General features: G+C 41.8%; 1 protein-coding gene across 1 annotated transcript in view; it reads left to right on the top strand.

The window, feature by feature from the left end:
• Positions 1–223: 223 nt before the first annotated feature.
• The window catches only part of immp2l (inner mitochondrial membrane peptidase subunit 2), a 190312-nt gene continuing 169485 nt past the window's right edge, over positions 224–21050 (top strand). Inside the window, exons 1-3 of the mRNA XM_083763045.1 lie at positions 224–263; positions 11031–11171; positions 18021–18124. Of these exons, the coding sequence (XP_083619171.1) occupies positions 11037–11171; positions 18021–18124 (239 nt within the window). The 5' untranslated portion in view covers positions 224–263; positions 11031–11036. The remainder of the gene's footprint in view (positions 264–11030; positions 11172–18020; positions 18125–21050) is intronic.

The raw sequence follows: 21050 nt of genomic DNA, 5'->3' as shown, positions 1-21050 counted from the left end.
AGTGTAAAATGAAACCATTTGGTTAGCAACTCGCCATCATTTAGCTGGGGACCACCTGGAAACCCCTCAAGGAAGGACCACTGGTTGACAACCACTAAAGTGTGATGTGACCTTAGAGTATACTCTAAGGATGTGACTCATTCGCTTCTGTAATGTTTCCATGGACATGATTGCTTATTTCTCTCACGGCATCTGGCAACACTGACCGTGCAGACTAGTGACAGAGAGGAGCACCCGGCGAGGAAGAAGGAAGTCATATTGTGGTAGGTCAATACAAACTACAACTACACTTGACTACACACAGTCTTTGTATATGGTGGTTTAACGGCAGCGTACTCACTCATACACACGCTCACACACTGAGAATAAACGCTCTTATTGTTTTTAATACAGCCGTCTTGTGTGTGTGAGAGGTATTGACTGTGTGTTGTAACTGTTAAGTTAACTGCATGGCTGGGTTAGCCCCAGTGGCTAATGTTAGCTTGTGTGTGTTGTTGTTACTAACTTGTTACCATACTAGAGTTATGGTTGTTACCATATACAGTAACTCTATGGTTATGACATGTACTCTGTTGCCTTTAGTGGACATTAAGTGTTCTATTATATTAACGCAGGAGTGGTTCTCAAACTTTGTTTTAATTATTGCAGGAGTAAAGGACCCCTGTAGCTATAGGGATAGGCATTGCACCTTAGGCACGAGTGCCAACATTGCCACAGAAGAGGGTGATTTAAGGCACACTATGGCATGAGTGTGAGAGATGGGATTTTTCTTTTCAAATATATATTTAAAAAAAAGGTAGTCAATTAAATCAAGTCTCTGCAAATGACACCCTTCACATAATTCTACTTTCATTCAAACTCTGAACTCTGACTAGGGAATCTGATAGATAGGTGGGTTATTCATAGGCTCGCGATATCAGACTGTTACCTCTCGCAATTTTCAAATGCTTCCATCATACTACTTCGGAGATTGTGGAAGTTATGGGTTATTGAGTCTAATGGTCATTACTAGAGCCATAGGGGCCAAACGGTTTGCGGAGCGGTCTTGATATCGGAAGGTCGCTAGTTCGTATCCCCGGGCCGGCACGTTAAAATTACCACCGCTGAAGTGCCCTTGAGCAAGGCATTGAACCCCTACCATGAAATGTTCTATGAGCAGGGACTGGCTGTAAACAAGTTATTGAGCTTAGTCCAGTTACCCTGGGTAAATATAGTAACTTTGCTTTGCTTTGCTTTATAGAGTAAGACATTGAGGGGGCAGAAAACAGCCCCGTCGCGTAGTTCATGTAACTCGTTTGTCACTGTAATGCCTATAGAGTGTCGCAGTTCCGCCCCCTTTCATGACGCCCAGGACATTTTTCCCCATTCATTTTTCTCATAGACATTTCAAAAAAAGTATTTATTTATTTTGGGCCGAAAAAAGTATTACAAAGAATAAAAACAACAAGCAGTTTGCCTGTCGATTATCGTGCCCCCATACCATGTGGCCTCTCTGACTGACTTACTGGAGGAATGTGTAGGCCTGTCACAGTTATTACATAATTAATCGCAAAACTATTTGAGATAATCACAATGATTTTGTCATCATTGTTATTTCAAGAATTTGTTAAAAAAAGTTGAATTAGCTGATCTACTGTACAATAATTGATTTCATGTCAATTCTCCATGATTGACATGAAGCCTCCAATACCCCGTCACTCGTGCTAAGATGATGTCTAACTAAATCGTCTATAAAAGCTATTAAGCTACTGTTGAAAAATTCATCAAGAAGTTTAAGCCAGATTTAGCTCACAATGTTTTTTAAACCTTTTTTGAGTATAAAAAGAATGAATGTCAGTCATTGCTTTTTTCAGTTATTTGTCATATCGGTCCTGTGGATCTTTGATTGGCAGGCAAACAGACATGTGTTCTTCATTCATAACGTTCCAATGGTCAACACCACAAACACAATTAAATCGCTAGTCGCAATGATCACAATTAATGCCATTACCGCGTATAATATTATGCATCAATTACTCTGGGCCGGTCCGTGTGCCTGGAGTCTGCCGTGGTTGTCGCTTCACAGACATTGTCCCTCGGTTGTCCCAGGGTTATGCATCGCTTTTCAAAACTCCCAGGGGCGGGCGTCGCTTTTCAATACTCCCCGGGTAGGGGCGGGCAGTCCTCGGACCGCGGGACTGCAATGGCAGTCAATGTGAATCGTCAACTTACATTTTTAATCGTGACAGCAGGCCTATAGAGGAGATGAGGAAGCGAGGGTGGGCTGCCCTTTCAGAGTACATACTGTAGTGTAGTTCATGGTCCGCATTATGGCATACAGTATCTGACCTTTTGTGATTTCAGTGGATGACATGTAGATCTTGGCCTTTACTGTATGTCATCAATATTACAGCACTTAACTAGCATGTACTGTACCACCAAAATGTGAAATGTACAGTACAGTGGTGGAGGTGGACTATATATCTTCCACAAGCTGTATTGTTTCTGTCAGGCAGAAACCTCTTATCTCCAAATTCTAACTTTTTGTGTTACATTTTTGAGGGGCGCTAGCCCCTCCTATATACAAGTTTAACACTTATACCGCCATTGCCGTAGGCGTAGATCTATGTCAATTAAAGCGTATTAGTTCAATACTACGCTTAACGCCATTGCCGTAGATCAATAGCAATTGCGCTTTTATAGCGCTTTCGATCGATCAAGCCATAATGTTGTCACAAGACTGGGTTGCCCATCTTAGATCGTCGGCACCATAATAATCCATTCTATCTGTTTCTTTCAATCACCTGTATCTCCTATTCCATGTCCCAGATGGCATTTTTGGTCAAAAAAAACTACCTGTCAGTGGGGAGTGTTGGCTGGGAGGAGGAGTAGGACTAAGGCCCTATACGTCCTCTCTGGAGGGGGGTACTACCTGTGAGTGGGGAGTGTTGGTTGATGAATGAATGTCAACATCCTAATACAGCCGAATACTGGGGGGTCGAATTATGACAGGCAATTCCTGCTGTCAAAATATGTTGAAATAGACACTCATGCTTTCCAAGGTGTGATTTGGGGTCCTAAGGATGAATACAAAAAAAACATCTTAAAACCAAAATGTAGAATTGTAGGTTTGAGCTCACATGCCCTTACCTGTCAGTGGGGAGTGTTGGCTGGGAGGAGGAGTAATAATAATAATAATAATAAACAAAAATATAAAACAATAAAACACAAGTAGTTAAAATGATAGAACAATGGCAAAGAACAAAATTGAATATAAGAACATAAAATAAATAAAAACAAATAAAAACACCACATGCAGCAATCAGTCAGGGCAGGGTAGGAACGTGCATAGTAAAACTCAACTAAAAAGCAAGAGTGAAGAGGTGAGTCTTGAGTTGAGATTTAAAAATGTCTACAGAGGGTGCGTGTCTGAGCTCGAATGGAAGTTTATTCCAGGCTGTTGGGCCGTAGAAGCAAAAAGCTGCCTTACCATATTATTTTGTGCACATTCTTTTAGGCACTTCAAGTAGGCCAGCATTGGAGGACCTGAGGGGGCGGTTAGGGACATATCCAGGTAGGCAGTCACGGAGGTACGGAGGTGCGAGACCATTGAGAGCTTTATAGACAAGTAAAATAATTTTAAAATCAATCCTAAAAACAACCGGAAGCCAGTGCAGTGAGTAGGACTAAGGCCCTATAGTCCTCTCTGGGGGGGGCATACATACGTTACCTGTTACCCAACCAATATTGAAAGAAACATATCGTAATTACGTCACCATTGACAGCCAGTTATAACCAAACTTTAGAATTTCAATGTTTTAAAGAGGCTGAGATTTGAAAGTTCGCAGCGGTCGACAGTACTGTACTTGCGTGCTCTGCTTGCGCACTAAAGGCCATTTAGGCCTACTTGTGTGCAAAGCGCAAGTGCAGTTCTAGTTCTAGTTCTAGTTCTTGTTATTGTGGTCGGCTGGATCAAAAGTGGTATGTATGTATGTATGCATGGTATGGTGGTCCCTAATTGGCTGTTGATGGTGACATAATTAAGATATGTTTCAATGTTGGGTGGGTAAAAGGGTATGTATGTATGTCGGTAAGAATGGTGGTCCCTTATTGGCTGTTGATGGTGACGTAACTATGTTTTCAAGGTTGGTATAAGGTCAATGACGGGTCTAAAGGAGTTAGAACAGCAGTTGCAGTACTTGCGCGCTCTGCTTGCGCACAAGTAGGCCATGTATGGCCTACTTGTGTGCAAGGTGCAAGTTGGCACCTCGACAGAGTGCATTTCTAGTTTTCTTTAAAACACAAATCTTCTCTTCTGTGGGTCCCCCTGCCATAAAACATTTTCAGATGGGGGTCCGCGGCTAAATACACATCAATTTGGGGGTCCTTGACATGAAAAGGTTTGAGAGGCACTGATTTATACTCTCATGTCCCACACCCAAGTGTTCATTTAATCGTCAACGTCAACCGATCCCTATCCCCTAAAGTACCTTAGCCTGATCGACCCCTTCTGTGTCAAGACAAGAACTAAACAGAGCTGGAGGTCTTTCTCTCATCGTCCCTCGAAGAACAGCAGACTAAAGCACTAATTAGAGAATCCCTTTATTATCAATAGTAAAGAGTCTGTTTCCATTAGAGAGACACACACACACGCACGCACGCACACACACACACACACACACACACACACACACACACACACACACACACACACACACACACACACACACACACACACACACACACACACACACACACACACACACACACACACACACACAGAGAGCCTCCTGGCAGCGGATTGATTTCTCCTGACGAGAGCTTAATTAAAGTAGAGACTCCGTCTGTGTGATGCAGAGGATGGGGAAGTAGCAGCTGGCTGGCTCCAACAGCTCAGCGCAGGGTCCTTAATGGCCGCCTGCGTCTCTCTCACCTCCTTTTCTGCTCGGTCCTATAGCAAAGACTGTTAATGTATGTAGGGAGATAGTCCATCCCGATTGGAGCCACTAGAGGCGACCTGGTACACAAATACTACAAAATATATTGGTGCGTCAGAAAGAAAATCTCGCCAAGACGCCAACGTCCTGACTTCAGAAGTTCAGATCACTGTCGATTATTACTTTTTCATGTCAAGGACCCCCAAATTAAAATGTATTTGGTCGCAGACCCCTGGCCTTCTCTCAAAATTATTTGTGCAGGGAGGGACACCCAGAAGAGAAGATTTGTGTTAAAACATTTTTTATTAAATTATTCGAATTTTTTTTAAACATTTCAAAAGCACATGATCTGCAGGCTTGTAGGATTTGTTATCTTTGAATAGTCAAAGTACAAGATATGTATTTGGCCGCAGAGGCGCAGACCCCCATCTCTGAAGAGGTTTTGTGCCAGAGCCATGTACAAGCTTGCAGAGCGGCACAAAGTGACTGAGATTGTACGTTTTAGATTGTACTATTTTTGATGCTTGTGATGATGCTATGTTAACCCATTTCGACCTGAGGCCGATTCTAAATAAAATGGCTTCTAAATCGTGATTCTTTTTGAAAAACCTATACCGTATGTTTCTATGTCAAGGACCCCAAATATTATATGTATTTTGCCACCGACCCCCATCTGGAAATATGCTGTTCCAGGGCTCCCCCAGAAGCAAAGATTTGAAATAAAAACGTTCGCTCTGAAATAATATATATTCAAAGATTTGCACCACATTTGCACAACGCAGATCTACAAGCTCGTAGCGCAGCACTCCGTGCAGCACTACGAGCTTGTAGATCTGCGGTTTTTCAATAGCTAACATAATGCTTAAAACACCAAAAGGGGTTCCCGTCCTGAATGGATTGGGTTAACTAATTAACTTTTGCTGGGGAACCCCTGGAACCCCCGCAAGGACCTCTGGCGGTCCCTGGACCCCACTTTGAGAACCACTGCTGTAGAGTGTGAGTCACCTCAAAGCTACGCGCAGAACAGCCATATTTAGCCCGGTGGCGGTGTGACATTCTGCCATAACTTTTTGACACGAGGTTGTTACGTTATAAAATAAGCTGTACAGTGAGTAATCCCTTTACGCTAATCGCACAAAATGCATTCATTGACGGGAGAGCGGTGTGTGTGTGAGCTGTAAGCAATGCTCGCTCAGCCAAAACTAAGGTGATTATTGGAGGAGAGGTGTCCGTTCTTTTCGACAGTAAGCTCACATGATGCCAGTGGTGGAAAGTAACATTTACTTAACCCATTTTGGACTGAGGTCACCTCTTCCTTCGGAAAATGTTAGTTACTACTAGTTACTTTGAATTCCGGACTTTTACTTGTAACAGAGTATTTCCAATATTGCATTATTGATACTTTAACTTAAGTAAAACCTGTGAGTACTTTTTCCTCAAATGGGATTTGTGTCTCTGATGATGCAGAACAACACAGGCCTTCAAGTCACCGCATGCAGCTGGAACATTTTGATTACATTTTTTGTTATCTGTTATGTTTTAGGTGTTAGTCTTGTAGTTTTAGTTGACTAAATATCATAAGATACAGTTGATTTAGTCGACTAAAATGTATTTCGGCAGGCCTTGATGGTGTCGTAATGGCTGATGTACTTAAGAAAATGTACTTAGTTACTTTCCACCACTGCCTAGTATAGTGGACAACGGTCGGGCACAGTATGGTGACTTTTTGTTTAAAGTCACGGCTTGTTGCTTCCCCTTAAGGTGCAAATCACATTGTTCAGGCTGTTCTATCTAATGAGCTTCAGTGCTCTAAGAAACACTTGTGGCATTCTCTCTCTCTCCTCTGTCTCCACTCCACTCAGTCTTCTCTCTATCTCCCTCCACTCCACTCCTTTTTAAGCAGCTTAACTAAGGCGCTCCAATTGTCTGAGCCCACAAGGGGCACATCTTCTTTGTGGTGTTAAGTTGCAAAATGTTCGAGCGCCATTAGCGTAATGGGTTAATGGGCTCGAAGCCCAGACATGGTCGTTCCAAATCCCCAGAGCAGATGTTTGGAAAATTCACGGTGGTGGATTGGGGAAGGGGGAGGCCGGGGGAAGTGACTAGGATGTATACTTTCCCCCATCAACGAGTGCTGTTTAATTGCCCATGAATCACTGAAACCCTTTAACTGCTGCTCATCTGGTCATCTGTTTAAGGAATATCACCCAATTGTTAAGTGGGAGAGGCATCGCTTCGCCCCGTTAATTACCCTGAATGGCCGTTGTGCTGTAATTAAGAATCTGTTGTCGGTCAGCTTGCCTGCTTCAGTCATGGTCAAAATAAAGTATAAGTGCCATCGTCTGGACGAGGCTATATTACTACCGTCTCTGTCGGGTGGAAAGTTAAACCTCATATGTCCAAAACTGTTACTTTCCAAGATTCAAATTTTAAATGCATCAAAAGTAGCAGATCTACAAGCTCAAATCACGTCTCTGTGCGCCACGTTTCGAGTTTATCTTCTACCTTTGATGGTATTGTGTGACGAATCTGATGTAGGGCGATGTAAGGCCTTAATATCCGAAAAAAACCACAAGTTAGAATGTGGAGATAAGAGGTTTCTTTCTGACAGCAACGATACGCACCTGAGCCTTTGAGAAAAGGCAGCAGATGGTCTATTTCAACCTTATTAAATCAGAGACCAATCTTGAGTGTTTGCATCCCCAGTTTTCAACCCCTACAGTATTTCTTTTTTAGCCCGTATATCCACAAAAATGCCCTAAAAACACAAAAGATGCAAAGTATGCAGATTTATGAAAAATAACTCATTATGCTTTATTCATTATGAAAATAGCTGATCTCCAAGTTCACAACGTGTCATATCAGGCTTGAGCAGATGTTCTCCCTCGCGGTTGTCAGCCGTGACCTCATTATCGAAAAATGACCTTTTGTAGCGTTTTCTTTATGATCAAACATCTGACGGTGACGGAGGCCTTCCCCTATGATATTTGTCCTGGTCGATTTTAAAGGGTGTCATTTGTTGAAATCTGCACATTATGAGTTATTGTGACCTTTAGAAATGGCCGCTTTAGAAGTTCATATTCCACAAAGTGCAGCCCCACCCGAGACATCCATACCAATTGTGTCCAGATCACTGTTAACACATTCCCACCGATGACGGAGATCTCCGTCACGTGGTCTTTTCAGTGGTTTATGATAGATTGTGCTCTTTGCCAACGTGCTGTATGAATGGTTCTAGGTTGCCAAGCAACGGATACAACTGGAAATTAACTGGAAGTGAAAGGTTTGCATGGCGTCCGCACCACGTTATCAGATTTAACCCATTCTGACCGGGCACCCATTTTGGTGTTGGCATCATGTTATGCTTTAGCTATTTAAAAATAGCAGATCTACAAGCTCATATCGCGCCACCGAGTGGCGCGATATGAGCTTGTAGGTCTGCTATTTTTGAAAAATCGAAGAACGACTGACATTTTTTAGAATCTGATCTCAGGTCAGAATGGGTTGATCAGACCAGTGTGTGTCCAGTCGGAAACCTCGTATGAATCTGATCTCACGTCAGAATGGGTTAAAACAATGCTTTTATCTTCTTTCCCCAGATCTTGTCTTTGGTCCAAACAAGCGTTAGTCAACGGCCCATAGCTAAAGAACTGATGATCGTAATATTTGCAGTGTTGTAAAGTAACTAAGTACATTTACTCAAGTAATGCACTTAAGTACAATTTTGACTTTAATTGAGTAATTCCACTCCACTACATCTCAGATCGAAATATTGTCCATTTACTTTAGTTAGGCTACTAGTTACTTTGTAGAATTTGATTATTATTCAAAACGTACATGAACCACTTCAGCCCTACTGTATATACATTTCGCCCATTTGAAAATAGTAATTTAAGTACATTTATATCTCAATACGTTGGTTTGTACTTTTACTCATGCACATTTTGAGTTCCGGACCGTTTCTTGTAACAGAGTATTCCTATATTGCAATATTGATACTTTTACTTAAGTAAAGACAAAGAGAATCACATCTGGATTGATTTTCTATCTGTAATGGCTAAATTGAATCGTACTGTATATACAGGCTGCTAGATCATCAGTGAGGAGATCAGCCATAATAATCTGGCTGTTGCAGCTGCATTGTTCTAAAACATCCCCCAGGGCTTTCTGCTGTTAGGAAGCTGTTTACACTTCTTAAAGCTATGCTCGGCTTTGCTCGCAGAACAGGACTCGTGATACACATCGTCGCTGTCGGGCAGAAACTGTGCATCTCCGCATCAAAGCTATGCTCACAGAAATGGACTCATGATAAACATCGTAGCTGTCGGGCAAAAACTGTGCATCTCTATTATTAATTATGATAATGATAGCAGCTATTCCTGCTATTTTGGGAAATTGTTTGAAATTGTATGAACATCTAACATGGAAACGATTGTGACCATTATGCAAAAGATTAGGCGATTATGTAGTAATTGTGACAGGCCCTAGCTCACTCTTTGAGGTTTTGTATTGACCCTTATCTTATGGAACTCACTCCAAATGCATCCAACCATCCGTATTACCTTCTCTGTGACCTACACCACCACCAGCTGTATAAGTTTGACTTAGTATTATTATTTCATTTGTAATCACAAATATTCATAATGAAACTGTGGCATAATCGCAGTAATACACTCAAGGTCATGCTACATACTGTGACAGGCAAGTAAAGTCGTATTAAAATGCAAATAACAAGTACGCTGAACATTCAATCAGCATCATGTTGTGTGGGTCAGATACACAATGGCACCACTAACGGCCATTTTCTACTGTTTCAAAGGAGGATGATCTTCATTTTGACAAACACTTTCCATGTGCCGCTATTACATGATAATAGATAGTGTTGTACGCAGCAGAACCTGACATGAATTTGCTGGTGGAAGTACTACCATTTTCGCCAATGTTCTTGTTTTTTTGGTATTGTCTCACTAGGCGGGGGCGGGGCACAGGTACCTCAGACTGCAGTGTAATGTAATGTTCTGTCATACATACAGGTGGTGATGTCTCATCAGGTACCTCAGACTGCAGTCTAATGTAATGTTCTGTCATGCATACAGGTGGTGATGTCTCATCAGGTACCTCAGACTGCAGTGTAATGTAATGTTCTGTCATACATACAGGTGGTGATTAGTGATGCACCGAATATTCGGCCGCAGAAAATATTCGGCAGAAAATGGCTAAATATGCATTTTCGGCCTATTCGGTTTCGGCCCAAATAGGCAGAAAATATATCACCGAATAGTGTATGCAATTAATGCATTCAAAGAGCTGAATAAATGTTTTATGGACCCATAATAGTGATTATTATTTAAGTTAAGTTTTGCCATAACCATTTATTTTGCCATAAATCAGGGAGCTTTAAGGTACGGCTATGACAGCAATGGTAGGAAAAAAGATGTATAATATTAATCATATTCGGATATTCGGTATTCGGTTTTCGGCCAACTGTTTCCTATATTCGGTATTCGGTTTCGGCCAAGAATTTCAATTTCGGTGCATCCCTAGTGGTGATGTCTCATCAGGTACCTCAGACTGCAGTCTAATGTAATGTTCTGTCATACATACAGGTGGTGATGTCTCATCAGGTACCTCAGACTGCAGTGTAATGTAATGTTCTGTCATACATACAGGTGGTGATGTCTCATCAGGTACCTCAGACTGCAGTCTAATGTAATGTTCTAACTGTCATACAGGTGGTGATGTCTCATCAGGTACCTCAGACTGCAGTCTAATGTAATGTTCTAACTGTCATACAGGTGGTGATGTCTCATCAGGTACCTCAGACTGCAGTCTAATGTAATGTTCTAACTGTCATACAGGTGGTGATGTCTCATCAGGTACCTCAGACTGCAGTCTAATGTAATGTTCTAACTGTCATACATACAGGTGGTGATGTCTCATCAGGTACCTCAGACTGCAGTCTAATGTAATGTTCTGTCATACATACAGGTGGTGATGTCTCATCAGGTACCTCAGACTGCAGTCTAATGTAATGTTCTGTCATACATACAGGTGGTGATGTCTCATCAGGTACCTCAGACTGCAGTCTAATGTAATGTTCTGTCATGCATACAGGTGGTGATGTCTCATCAGGCGGGGGCGGGGAGCAGGTACCTCAGAGCCTTTGTGAGCGGCTTCTTTGTGGCCGTGCCCGTCACTGTCACCGTGCTGGACCGACTGGCCTACGTCGCACGAGTAGAGGGAGCCTCCATGCAGGTATATACCATAATACTCATCTACTAATTGGCCTGTCACAATTACTACTTCATTGTCTTAACCCATTCTGACCTGAGATCAGATTCATACGAGGTTTCCGCCGGACAAACACTGGGTCTGATTAAACCCATTCTGACCTGAGATCAGATTAAAAAAATGTCAGTCGTTCTTCGATTTTTCAAAAATAGCAGACCTACAAGCTCGTATCGCGCCACTCGGTGGCGCGATATGAGCTTGTAGATCTGCTATTTTTCAATAGCTAAAGCATAACATGATGCCGACACCAAAATGGGTGCCCGTTCAGAATGGGTTAATAATCACAATATATTTGTGCACAATCGTCATAATCGTTACGTTGTTGAAATGTTTCTAATATTAAAGAAAAGCAGAAATTGCTGATCTTCAAGCTTACAACGTGTCACTTTGTGACTTTTGCCTGCTTTTTATGTATAAAATGTATTATGTAAATTATTTATTTTTATATTTGTTATTATCTATTATGAGGCCTAAAAGGCAAACAAAAATTACATTATTGTTCAATGCCAAACACACAATTAAATCGTTACTTGAAATTATTTGACTGACAAATATTTTATCGTCAATTTAAATGTTGTAATCCTGACAGTACAGTACAGTACAGTGGGGACCCCCACACGGTAGCCTGAGCTAACGTGTTAGGTTTCTGGTCTAGAGGGGCGGGTCGCGGCTGAGATTTGCGCACGCCCTGATTGGATCTCATCGATCTGTCCGTCACCCCCGGCCCCTCCTCTCCCCCCTAGTGCAGCGCTACGTCACATCATTTGGAGCCACGCCCACCCGGAAGGGTTGACTCCCACTTTTAGACCAGAGCGGCCAATGCGTTCCTCCAGGCTTTCAATTATTTGCACCAACAAAAATGAAAGGCTGATACCGAGGCTACCCACACGGTAACTCTGTCATTCCTCAATCGTTTTGGACGCTGGGCGGCTCCCTGGGCACGTTCCTGTCATGGGTCTGGAAGTTCCGGGACCCCCCACACAGAGTTGCACCACTCGGTTCACACGGGCGTGATTCCTAAATAAACATTTAGAATACAGGATTTTACTCGTAACAGAATATTTCTCTACATTGTGACATTGCTGCTTAGGTAAGTTAGTCTTCCTCTTCCGCCACTTACACACATAGCCTGTTCAATAATATGAATTGACTTTCCAAAAGGCCTCAATTAGGCCTGTCTACCACTCAGCCCTGTGGTTTACAATCGGAGATGTTTTTCTTACCCATCACTCTAGACTTTCTGAAAAGGTCAGCAGGCCATCATTGGCTTAGATAGAGGATAGAACAGCACACAGCACTGAACTGCTTTTATCTACTGTACCGGCTGGCCTGCTTGAAGTGCCAAAGCCTGGAATAGACTTCCATTTCAACTTAAACAGAACATTACATTAGACTGCAGTCTGAGGTACCTGATGAGACACGCACCCTCTGTAGACATTTTTTAAGCTCAACTCAAGACTCACCTTTTTACTCTTGCTTTTAGTTGAGTTTTAGTTTTAGATTTAGCTGAGTTCTCTATTCTGACTGATTTGCTGTGTGCTTTGTTTTTTGTCCATTATGTTTTTATTTTGTATGCTCTTGTATGCAACTGCTTGCCTGTGTTTTATTGCTATTTTATGCTCTGCCCTGTGAAGCACTTTGAGTTGCGTTTATGTATGAAACAAATAAAGATTATTATTATTATTATTATTATTATTATTATTATTATTATTATTATTATTATTATTATTATTATTATTATTATTATTATTATTATTATTACAAGGCCTTCCTTAAGAAATTGCCTAATTATCTTAACAGCTTCATTAAAACTTCACCATCACCATACCAGCTCACAAAATTATTTGGTTTTAAACATAATTGGAGAACTTAAATTCACTTTCTCACTTTAAAAGGCCTGTGAAACATTCTCTGAGATCTGACTGTACTTCTTCTGAAAGGTCTATTTGTTTAATTTTATGCCATGTATGTTTACTGTAAATCAGGTCGAAAAATGAAAACATGCCTTGCACAGGCTATAGGGTGATCTAACCCATTCTGACCTGAGATCAGATTAAAAAAATGTCTATTACATCCTGACAGTTTCATTATTAACCCATTCTGACCTGAGATCAGATTCTAAAAGTGTCTTCGATTTTTCAAAAATAGCAGACCTACAAGCTCGTATCGCGCCACTCGGTGGCGCGATATGAGCTTGTAGATCTGCTATTTTTCAATAGCTAAAGCACAACATGATGCCAACACCAAAATGGGTGCCCGGTCAGAATGGGCTAAATGCCAAGTGGATGGAAACAGTGAAATCCCCAGAGTTATAACGTAATGCACAGTGTAACTGTCTAAGCATGCATTGTTTTCTCAGGGTTAATTGGTTTGCGTTGGATTGTAGTAGACAGTTGAACGAATGGCTTTCACACGAGGGAAGTGGTTTTGTTATTAATATAAAATGAAAATCAAACGCTTGGATAACAGCCAGGCACAATTCATGGCATTTACTTAACCCATTCTGACCTGAGATCAGATTCTAAACGAGGTTTCCACTGGACACACACTGGTCTGATGAACCCATTCTGACCTGAGATCAGATTCTAGAAATGTCAGTCGCTCTTCGAATTTTCAAAAATAGCAGACCTACAAGCTCGTATCGCGCCACTCGGTGGCGCGATATGAGCTTGTAGATCTGCTATTTTTCAATAGCTAAAGCATAACATGATGCTGACACCAAAATGGGTGCCCGTTCAGAATGGGTTAACTTGCAGCGGTTCTCAAAGACTCTCAAAGATAATAAGATAATAATAATAATCAAATACATAAAAGCCACCATATGACTGAGTCACTCTAGGCCCTGTCACACAATCGGTATTGCAAAAGCATAATTTGACAGGTGGCCCTATTTGAAATGTCTGCTCTAATGAGAGTCTAGCAAATGCACCATCACAGAGACGGTAAATGATATCGATGCGCGGCTGTCAGGCAGAAACCGCGTATATCCTTTATTTTTTTATTTTTTTATTAATGCCCGTACTTTGTGGCACAAGTCAAGAGTGTTGTGAGTCTGACAAGACACATCACATCACATTGTGTTTTGGACATACAAGCTTTCCACCTGATAGTGATAATAGAATTGCTGTCGGGCAAAAACCTCTTATCTCCATATTCTAACTTTTTGTCTCCACCAGCCAAAGGCATGGGGAGAGTATGTTTTGCACTCCGTCCGTCCGTGCGTGCGTGCGTGCGTGTGCGTCCGTCCGCAGCTAAACTTTGCAAACATGCTCCCTGGATGCCAACGATGAACCTCTGCCCCAAGTTTTCCAGGACGGCCTGTTATAGCGCCACCATGAGGCAGATTTTCACACACGAATCGTCACACAGTATCTCTATAGTCATGTGCTCAAGACGGATCCTAATTGGCTAACATTGGCTTTAAAAGTTTGCTGGATTGGAACAAAAAGCCTTAAATCATGAACACAGCGTGCAATTTACCGGACATTTTCACTCACTTTCCTACTAGGCTGAGGAATATATATCCCACCCTTTTCACATTGGCCTGTTATAGCGCCACCAGGAGGCCACAATAACCTGACCTGGCCTGGTGGAGACCTGTGCCCCCCGAGGGGCACTTTTTCTAGTTGTGTTTTGTTTTCCGTAATTTAACACCAGAATTGATCATACCGCGGCACCACACAAAGGTATCAAAGGAAGCAGATCCACAAGGCAAGTATTTACAATCACGTGCCGCTTCACACCACATTTCGAGCTTGTAGCTGAAAAAGCTATTTGCTGTTTTTTTAAATAGAATCCTGAGAAGTAACAGCTTTGGACATTAATAAGGTTTCCTCCCGACAGAGACGATACAGACCCACAGCGTAAAATGTTTCAAACGTTGTCTCTATTGATTGATTTGCTAAGTACCGGAGAATGAGAGCTCAATAGCTGTCTTCTCCTGGCACAACTCTTGCACTCTTGCTCACCAGTGCAACGAAATGCCGTGGAAATCACTTAAGCAGCTGTTTTTGTACATTGTAGTTCAATCGATATAAAGACATACAGTACAGTATACGGTATAGTACCTGCGTTGTGTTTTAGACATTTTGGTCCTTCACTTGTAGCCAGTAAGTAAGTAAGCCTTGCCGAGCCCTGTGGCCCATAGTCATACAGTAGTGCAAAAAGTACTACTGTACTTTTTACTTTAGTAAAAGTAAATGTCTGCTTTGTAGAAATTGACTTGAGTAAAAGTACCAAAGTATTGGTATCAAAATGTACTTAAAGTACCAAAAGTAGAAAGTATCATTATGCAGACTGTCACCATTTCACAAGTCTTCAAATGTATCACTTATCATCATTTTATCAAATAGCAGATCTACAAGTTGACAAACTTGTAGATCGTCTGAAGTGGTTACTGTGTGTTTTGTAATAATAATCAAAATCTACAAAGTAACTAGTAGCCTAACTAAAGCTTTCAAATAATTGAAGTGGAGTCAAAGGTACAATATTTGTCTCTGAGATGTAGTGGAGTAGAAGGTATGGAAAATTGGAAATACTTAAGTAAAGTACAAATACCTCAAAATTATACTTAATTACAGTACTTAAGTAAATGTACTTAGTTACTTTCCACCACTGCAAGTGCACCCCCTGGACATGACGCTAGTATGTCGCAGATCCGTAAGGCTCATTCATAGTCTGGATTTCCGGTGGTGAGGTGACCACCGCTCCGGTGGTGAGCTGACCACCGGAGCTGAAATAACGTTGAGCGGTGGTGAGTAAAAACAGAGAGATGGGCTGGGGCGGTGGCGGTGGTTTGCTCTTCACCGCGGCTCAGTGACGTCATGTTGTAGTTCGGTGGTCACCTCACCACCGAAAATCCAGACTATGAATAACGCTTTACCCCCCCAATCCAACCCTTGATGCTGAGTGCCACACAGGGAGGCATTGGGTCCCTATTTTTAGTATGGATTAGTTTTAACCCGCCACGGGAGCCACATGTGATTTTTTTAACGGCAGCGCGGGTGATTTTTAACCCGCAGCACGGCTTTGTCTGACTGACTGTAGGACTGTATCCAACGTATGCATCCCCTGGCGGACACTAACCAACCATAGTTGGTGATTTAACCCATTCTGACCTGAGATCAGATTCATACGAGGTTTCCGCCGGACACACACTGGTCTGATGAACCCATTCTGACCTGAGATCAGATTCTAAAAATGTCAGTCGCTCTTCGATTTTTCTAAAATAGCAGACCTACAAGCTCGTATCGCGCCACTCGGTGGCGCGATATGAGCTTGTAGATCTGCTATTTTTAAATAGCTAAAGCATAACATGATGCTGACACCAAAATGGGTGCCCGTTCAGAATGGGTTAAAATTTGATTATTATTTAATAACATATACATTAAACAACTGAAACCACTATTTTATACTGTACTTTGGCTATTGTAAAAAAATAAATCAAATCTACAAGCTCAGTCAGTACATACTCTGGAACAATAGAGCGTGTTAATATGCCGAAAAGTGAAAATGATGAAGTATATCCCCAGCTATAACTGATCTATTCGTTTGTCTGGCAGCGCTCTATATGGAGGATATTTATTTCCAGCAGACAGATAAAAGATATGGTGTCAATTATTCTGACAAGCGTGAAATGGCATCCATTCTGCTGCTGTCCTCCTGTGTCACACAATACATATTCCATGAAGTGACACAAACTAAGTTATAATCAATAATAATGCAGGGTTGGAGGAGGATTTCATAGTGGATGAGGGGTTCTCAAACTTTTTTTAAAGGAAAGAAAAGTCAAATGAAAGGTTAAGTTTGTCTGTTTAAAAAATAAATAAATTTTTTTTGTACACACAGCATTGCATGTGTGCAAATATAGTGGAGAAAACCCACCAATATATATATTTTTCCATTTCCATAAAATGTACAATTTTAAATGTGCAAGGTTTCCACCAAACTGCAACGATACAGACCATCATCCTGACGGAGGAAATGGTTGTTTAATCTTTGTTATGATGATGTGCAAGTGTGCTGCGCTAGCTTCACACCCATATCAATCTGTCACGAGAAAACAGCAAAATCTGTAGGGTTTTTATATGGGGTGCTTGGCGAAACAGCAGCGTTCAATTTATTTTGAGGGGGATATTGCGGTTTGATTAATGTAGTACCTCTGTTACCATGCAGGAGGAAATCATCTCTGTCGGGTGGAAACCTCATATGTGTGTCCAAAATTATTTTTCAGGATTCAAATTAAAAAAACCACAAGATTGTGGATCTGCTGCTTGTGATACTTTAGTATGACGCTGTAATATGATCAAGTTAAGTAGGGCGTTAATTTACGAGAAAAAACTGAATGCGTAAAAGCATCGAGCCGGAAACGTCTCCTCAATCGTTGAGGGTTATCATTTATTTCCAAGCCCAAATATCCCTGATTTCCCTGTAGTGTAGTGTGAGCCCAGCTTTAGGTATGGATCTGCTTAGAGTCAGTTTTGTTTGTTCTATCCCTCCATTTTTACATCCATGGCAAAAATGGAGACCTTCTTAACATCTGGCAAAAGCTGCTGGTACAACACGTCACAAAGTAGGGATGCTCCAAAAAAAGTTCAGCATTATTGGCTGAATGATTGTACTGTATGTAAGTCAGTGCAATGCTCTCCAAAGGTTAACAAAACCTGTGTGTGTGTGTGTGTGTGTGTGTGTGTGTGTGTGTGTGTGTGTGTGTGTGTGTGTGTGTGTGTGTGTGTGTGTGTGTGTGTGTGTGTGTGTGTGTGTGTGTGTGTGTGTGTGTGTGTGTGTGTGTGTGTGTGCGTGTGTGTGCTACAGCCTTCCCTGAACCCAGAGGGTGTGCATGCATCAGATGTGGTGCTTCTAAACCGATGGAGTGTGAGGAATTACGAGGTGCAGCGAGGAGACATCGTGTCTGTCATGTAAGTACAAAAAAAGCATTTTCTTTTTACGCGATATCTTGCGGGTTGCTTTTGTTTGGGCTTGTTTCTGAATTGCAAATAGCTGATGTAATTGACGATATTCAGACGCGGGCATCTTGCCAGCAAGGTGCTAACTAGGTGCAACTTCCCATTGGCAGCCCATTCATCCAAACAGAAAAGTCTTATATCTAATTGTATTAAAGTTAACAACGTCGAACTCACCAACATTGCAGCTGTACGGAAAGCTTGAATTATCCTCCTTCAATCTGTCAAGTTTTTGTTTCTTAAAAATCCACCGTATACACGTTATGATCTACTTCCTGTCAAGATATTCTGTGCAGGTAATTTTTTCCTAAGTGTCAGAGTTTGGGAGTGCTCATCGGTGCTCGTGGGATTTCACTCAACAAACCTGCGTACCACCTGTTTTGAATTTGCACATAATGCAGGAGGCAGCAGGAGGTTGCTTTACTAAAAACGAGTGCTTCCAATACTTAGAAAAAACATCACCTGCAGGAATTTCTTGACAGGAAATACAAGTGGATGTTTATGAAACAAACACTTTGCAGATAGAAAGAGGATAATTCAAGCTTTTTGCACAGCTGCAATGCTGGTGGGTTTGACGTTGTTTAAAGGTGCAGTGAAATGAAAAAGACGTTTTTCACACTTTTATATGGGCATACCTAACAATGGAGGCCAATTATTTTTGAAAATTCTCATTTCTGTGTGTTTTTATATCAAAGGTCCATAAAAACAATTGTATTATTTATTTATTAAAACAAAAACGTGCTGCATGATGACGTGTAGAGATACACATCGATAAAAGCCAATAACAATGAAGCTCACCCATTTAATTTCCCATATTTGCGCATCCATCCAGCACAGCTGCTACTGATTACAGAAATCCTCCGTTTTTATTACCATTCAATATAACATCCAGACAGTGTATTACTCGGTTTCAACTTAATCATCACGCCAAAATATGTATCCGAAAACATTATAGGGTAGAAATAAGCCACATAACAGTAAACTGGTGTAGCTGGCCGACAATCTGATTGGTAAACAAACAGACACCATGCGTGTTGCGTATAGCATAGCTAACGTCCCTAGCTACCGTCCCATCGCCTGAAGGGATGCGACGCTCTGATTGGTTCAGAAACGTCAGACCGGTGTTTCATGTGGAAACACCATTTTCATGTTGTTCACCATTTCCGTTTCACTGCGCCTTTAATACAATCAGATAGGACTTTTCTGTTCAGGTGAATAAGCTGTCAATGGGAAGTTGCACCTAGTTAGCGCCTTGCTGGCAAAAGATGGCTGCGGTCTGAATATGGTCAATAGGGCTGGTGAAACTGTTCGCTTCCTTTGCGCCTGTTTTCTTGGTCTTGGTCATTTGTTTCACTCACAGAACCTGGCAACACCGGAGTCTTGCACCAAAACAAAACAACACACATAGCATTTTTGCGCTAGCATTGCTTTGGAGTTGATAGATTGGTATAGCAATTGAGAGTTGAGATGTCTCTGGCTTATTTAGGCCTGCTGATCTACACCAGTAAGTTAGCCCTGAAACATGACGAGCAGACTAGAGATTCACTCTACAGTGGAGTATTTACCCCCCGCATCACTACCACACGGATATCGATGGCTACCGAGGTCGGCAACGACCAAACATGCTCAGTTCTTCTTCTGCGATATATATTGACGGCAGCTTTTCTGGCTGGTACAACGTCGCGTCATGAATGAATAGAGTTATAATAATATAATAATGTACTGTATGAATGTCACCAAAGCCCTGGTTTGTTGCCACCTATTGCTTGTACTGTAGTATAACTACCTCTGCTTCTATATCTTCTGCTCTGCCTCCAACCCTCACAACATACTATTCACACTGGAGGCAACCTTGGATGCAATTTGCATCATCCAAGATGGCCACTGAACGCCATGGTGAAAATGTAACTTTTGACCCGCTTGTCCTATAATTATGTGTAACTACAGACCGGTGCCCGGCTGTAGAGCACCGAGTCTGTAACGATGGAAGTTGGAGATCCATGCCTATCCCATTCTGACCTGAGATCAGATTCATACGAGGTTTCCACTGGACACACACTGGTCTGATTAACCCATTCTGACCTGAGATCAGATTCTAAAAATGTCAGTCGTTCTTCGATTATTCAAAAATAGCAGACCTACAAGCTCGTATCGCGCCACTCGGTGGCGCGATATGAGCTTGTAGATCTGCTATTTTTCAATAGCTAAAGCATAACATGATGCCAACACCAAAATGGGTGCCCGGTCAGAATGGGCTATGCAATACCCGTTGCAATACCTGTTGTACCCGTGTCAGAGTATCTGTCTGTGTACCTTTTTTTGCCCATATCTGGAGATTTCTGTATCTGTCTCTCTGTGTCCCTTTATTCCTATGGAGTTGTGTGTCAGCGGCATGCCCAAATATGAAGTGTTGTGATGTCAGAACGGGTCAACTCCATATATGGAGATATAGGGGTGATCAGGTCCAGAGCCTGGGTAGAGGCTTTTGTGCTGGTTCTGGACACCGGGCACTGCACTCCCTGTGGTGGGTGGTGTGGAATTTGAAGTCGGTGGGGCAAACGGTTCTCGATTACAGACGTACACACGTACGTACAGAGACTTGCCGCATTTATAGTTGGATATCTCTTTTTTTGCAGGTTTTCACGTGTGTAGAATTAGTTTCTGATTTTAAATAGCAGGTCAATCTATCACCTCTCAATCTCACCTAAGCAGGTGAATTACTGGTAGTCCATTTGACGTCCATTTGACGTCTGTTCAATAATAACTTCTATATTGGTGGGCATTGATGGTGTCGTAATGGCTGATTTTAGACTTGGTTGCATGTTGAAAATAGCCGATCTGCTATTTTCAGAGCGCAACCACACATATAATGACTTGTCTT

Source organism: Protomyctophum parallelum (genome assembly GCF_964188405.1).
Source record: "Protomyctophum parallelum genome assembly, chromosome: 4".
NCBI classification, from domain to species: Eukaryota; Metazoa; Chordata; class Actinopteri; order Myctophiformes; family Myctophidae; genus Protomyctophum; species Protomyctophum parallelum.
This window is presented reverse-complemented; position numbering and strand designations above follow the sequence as displayed.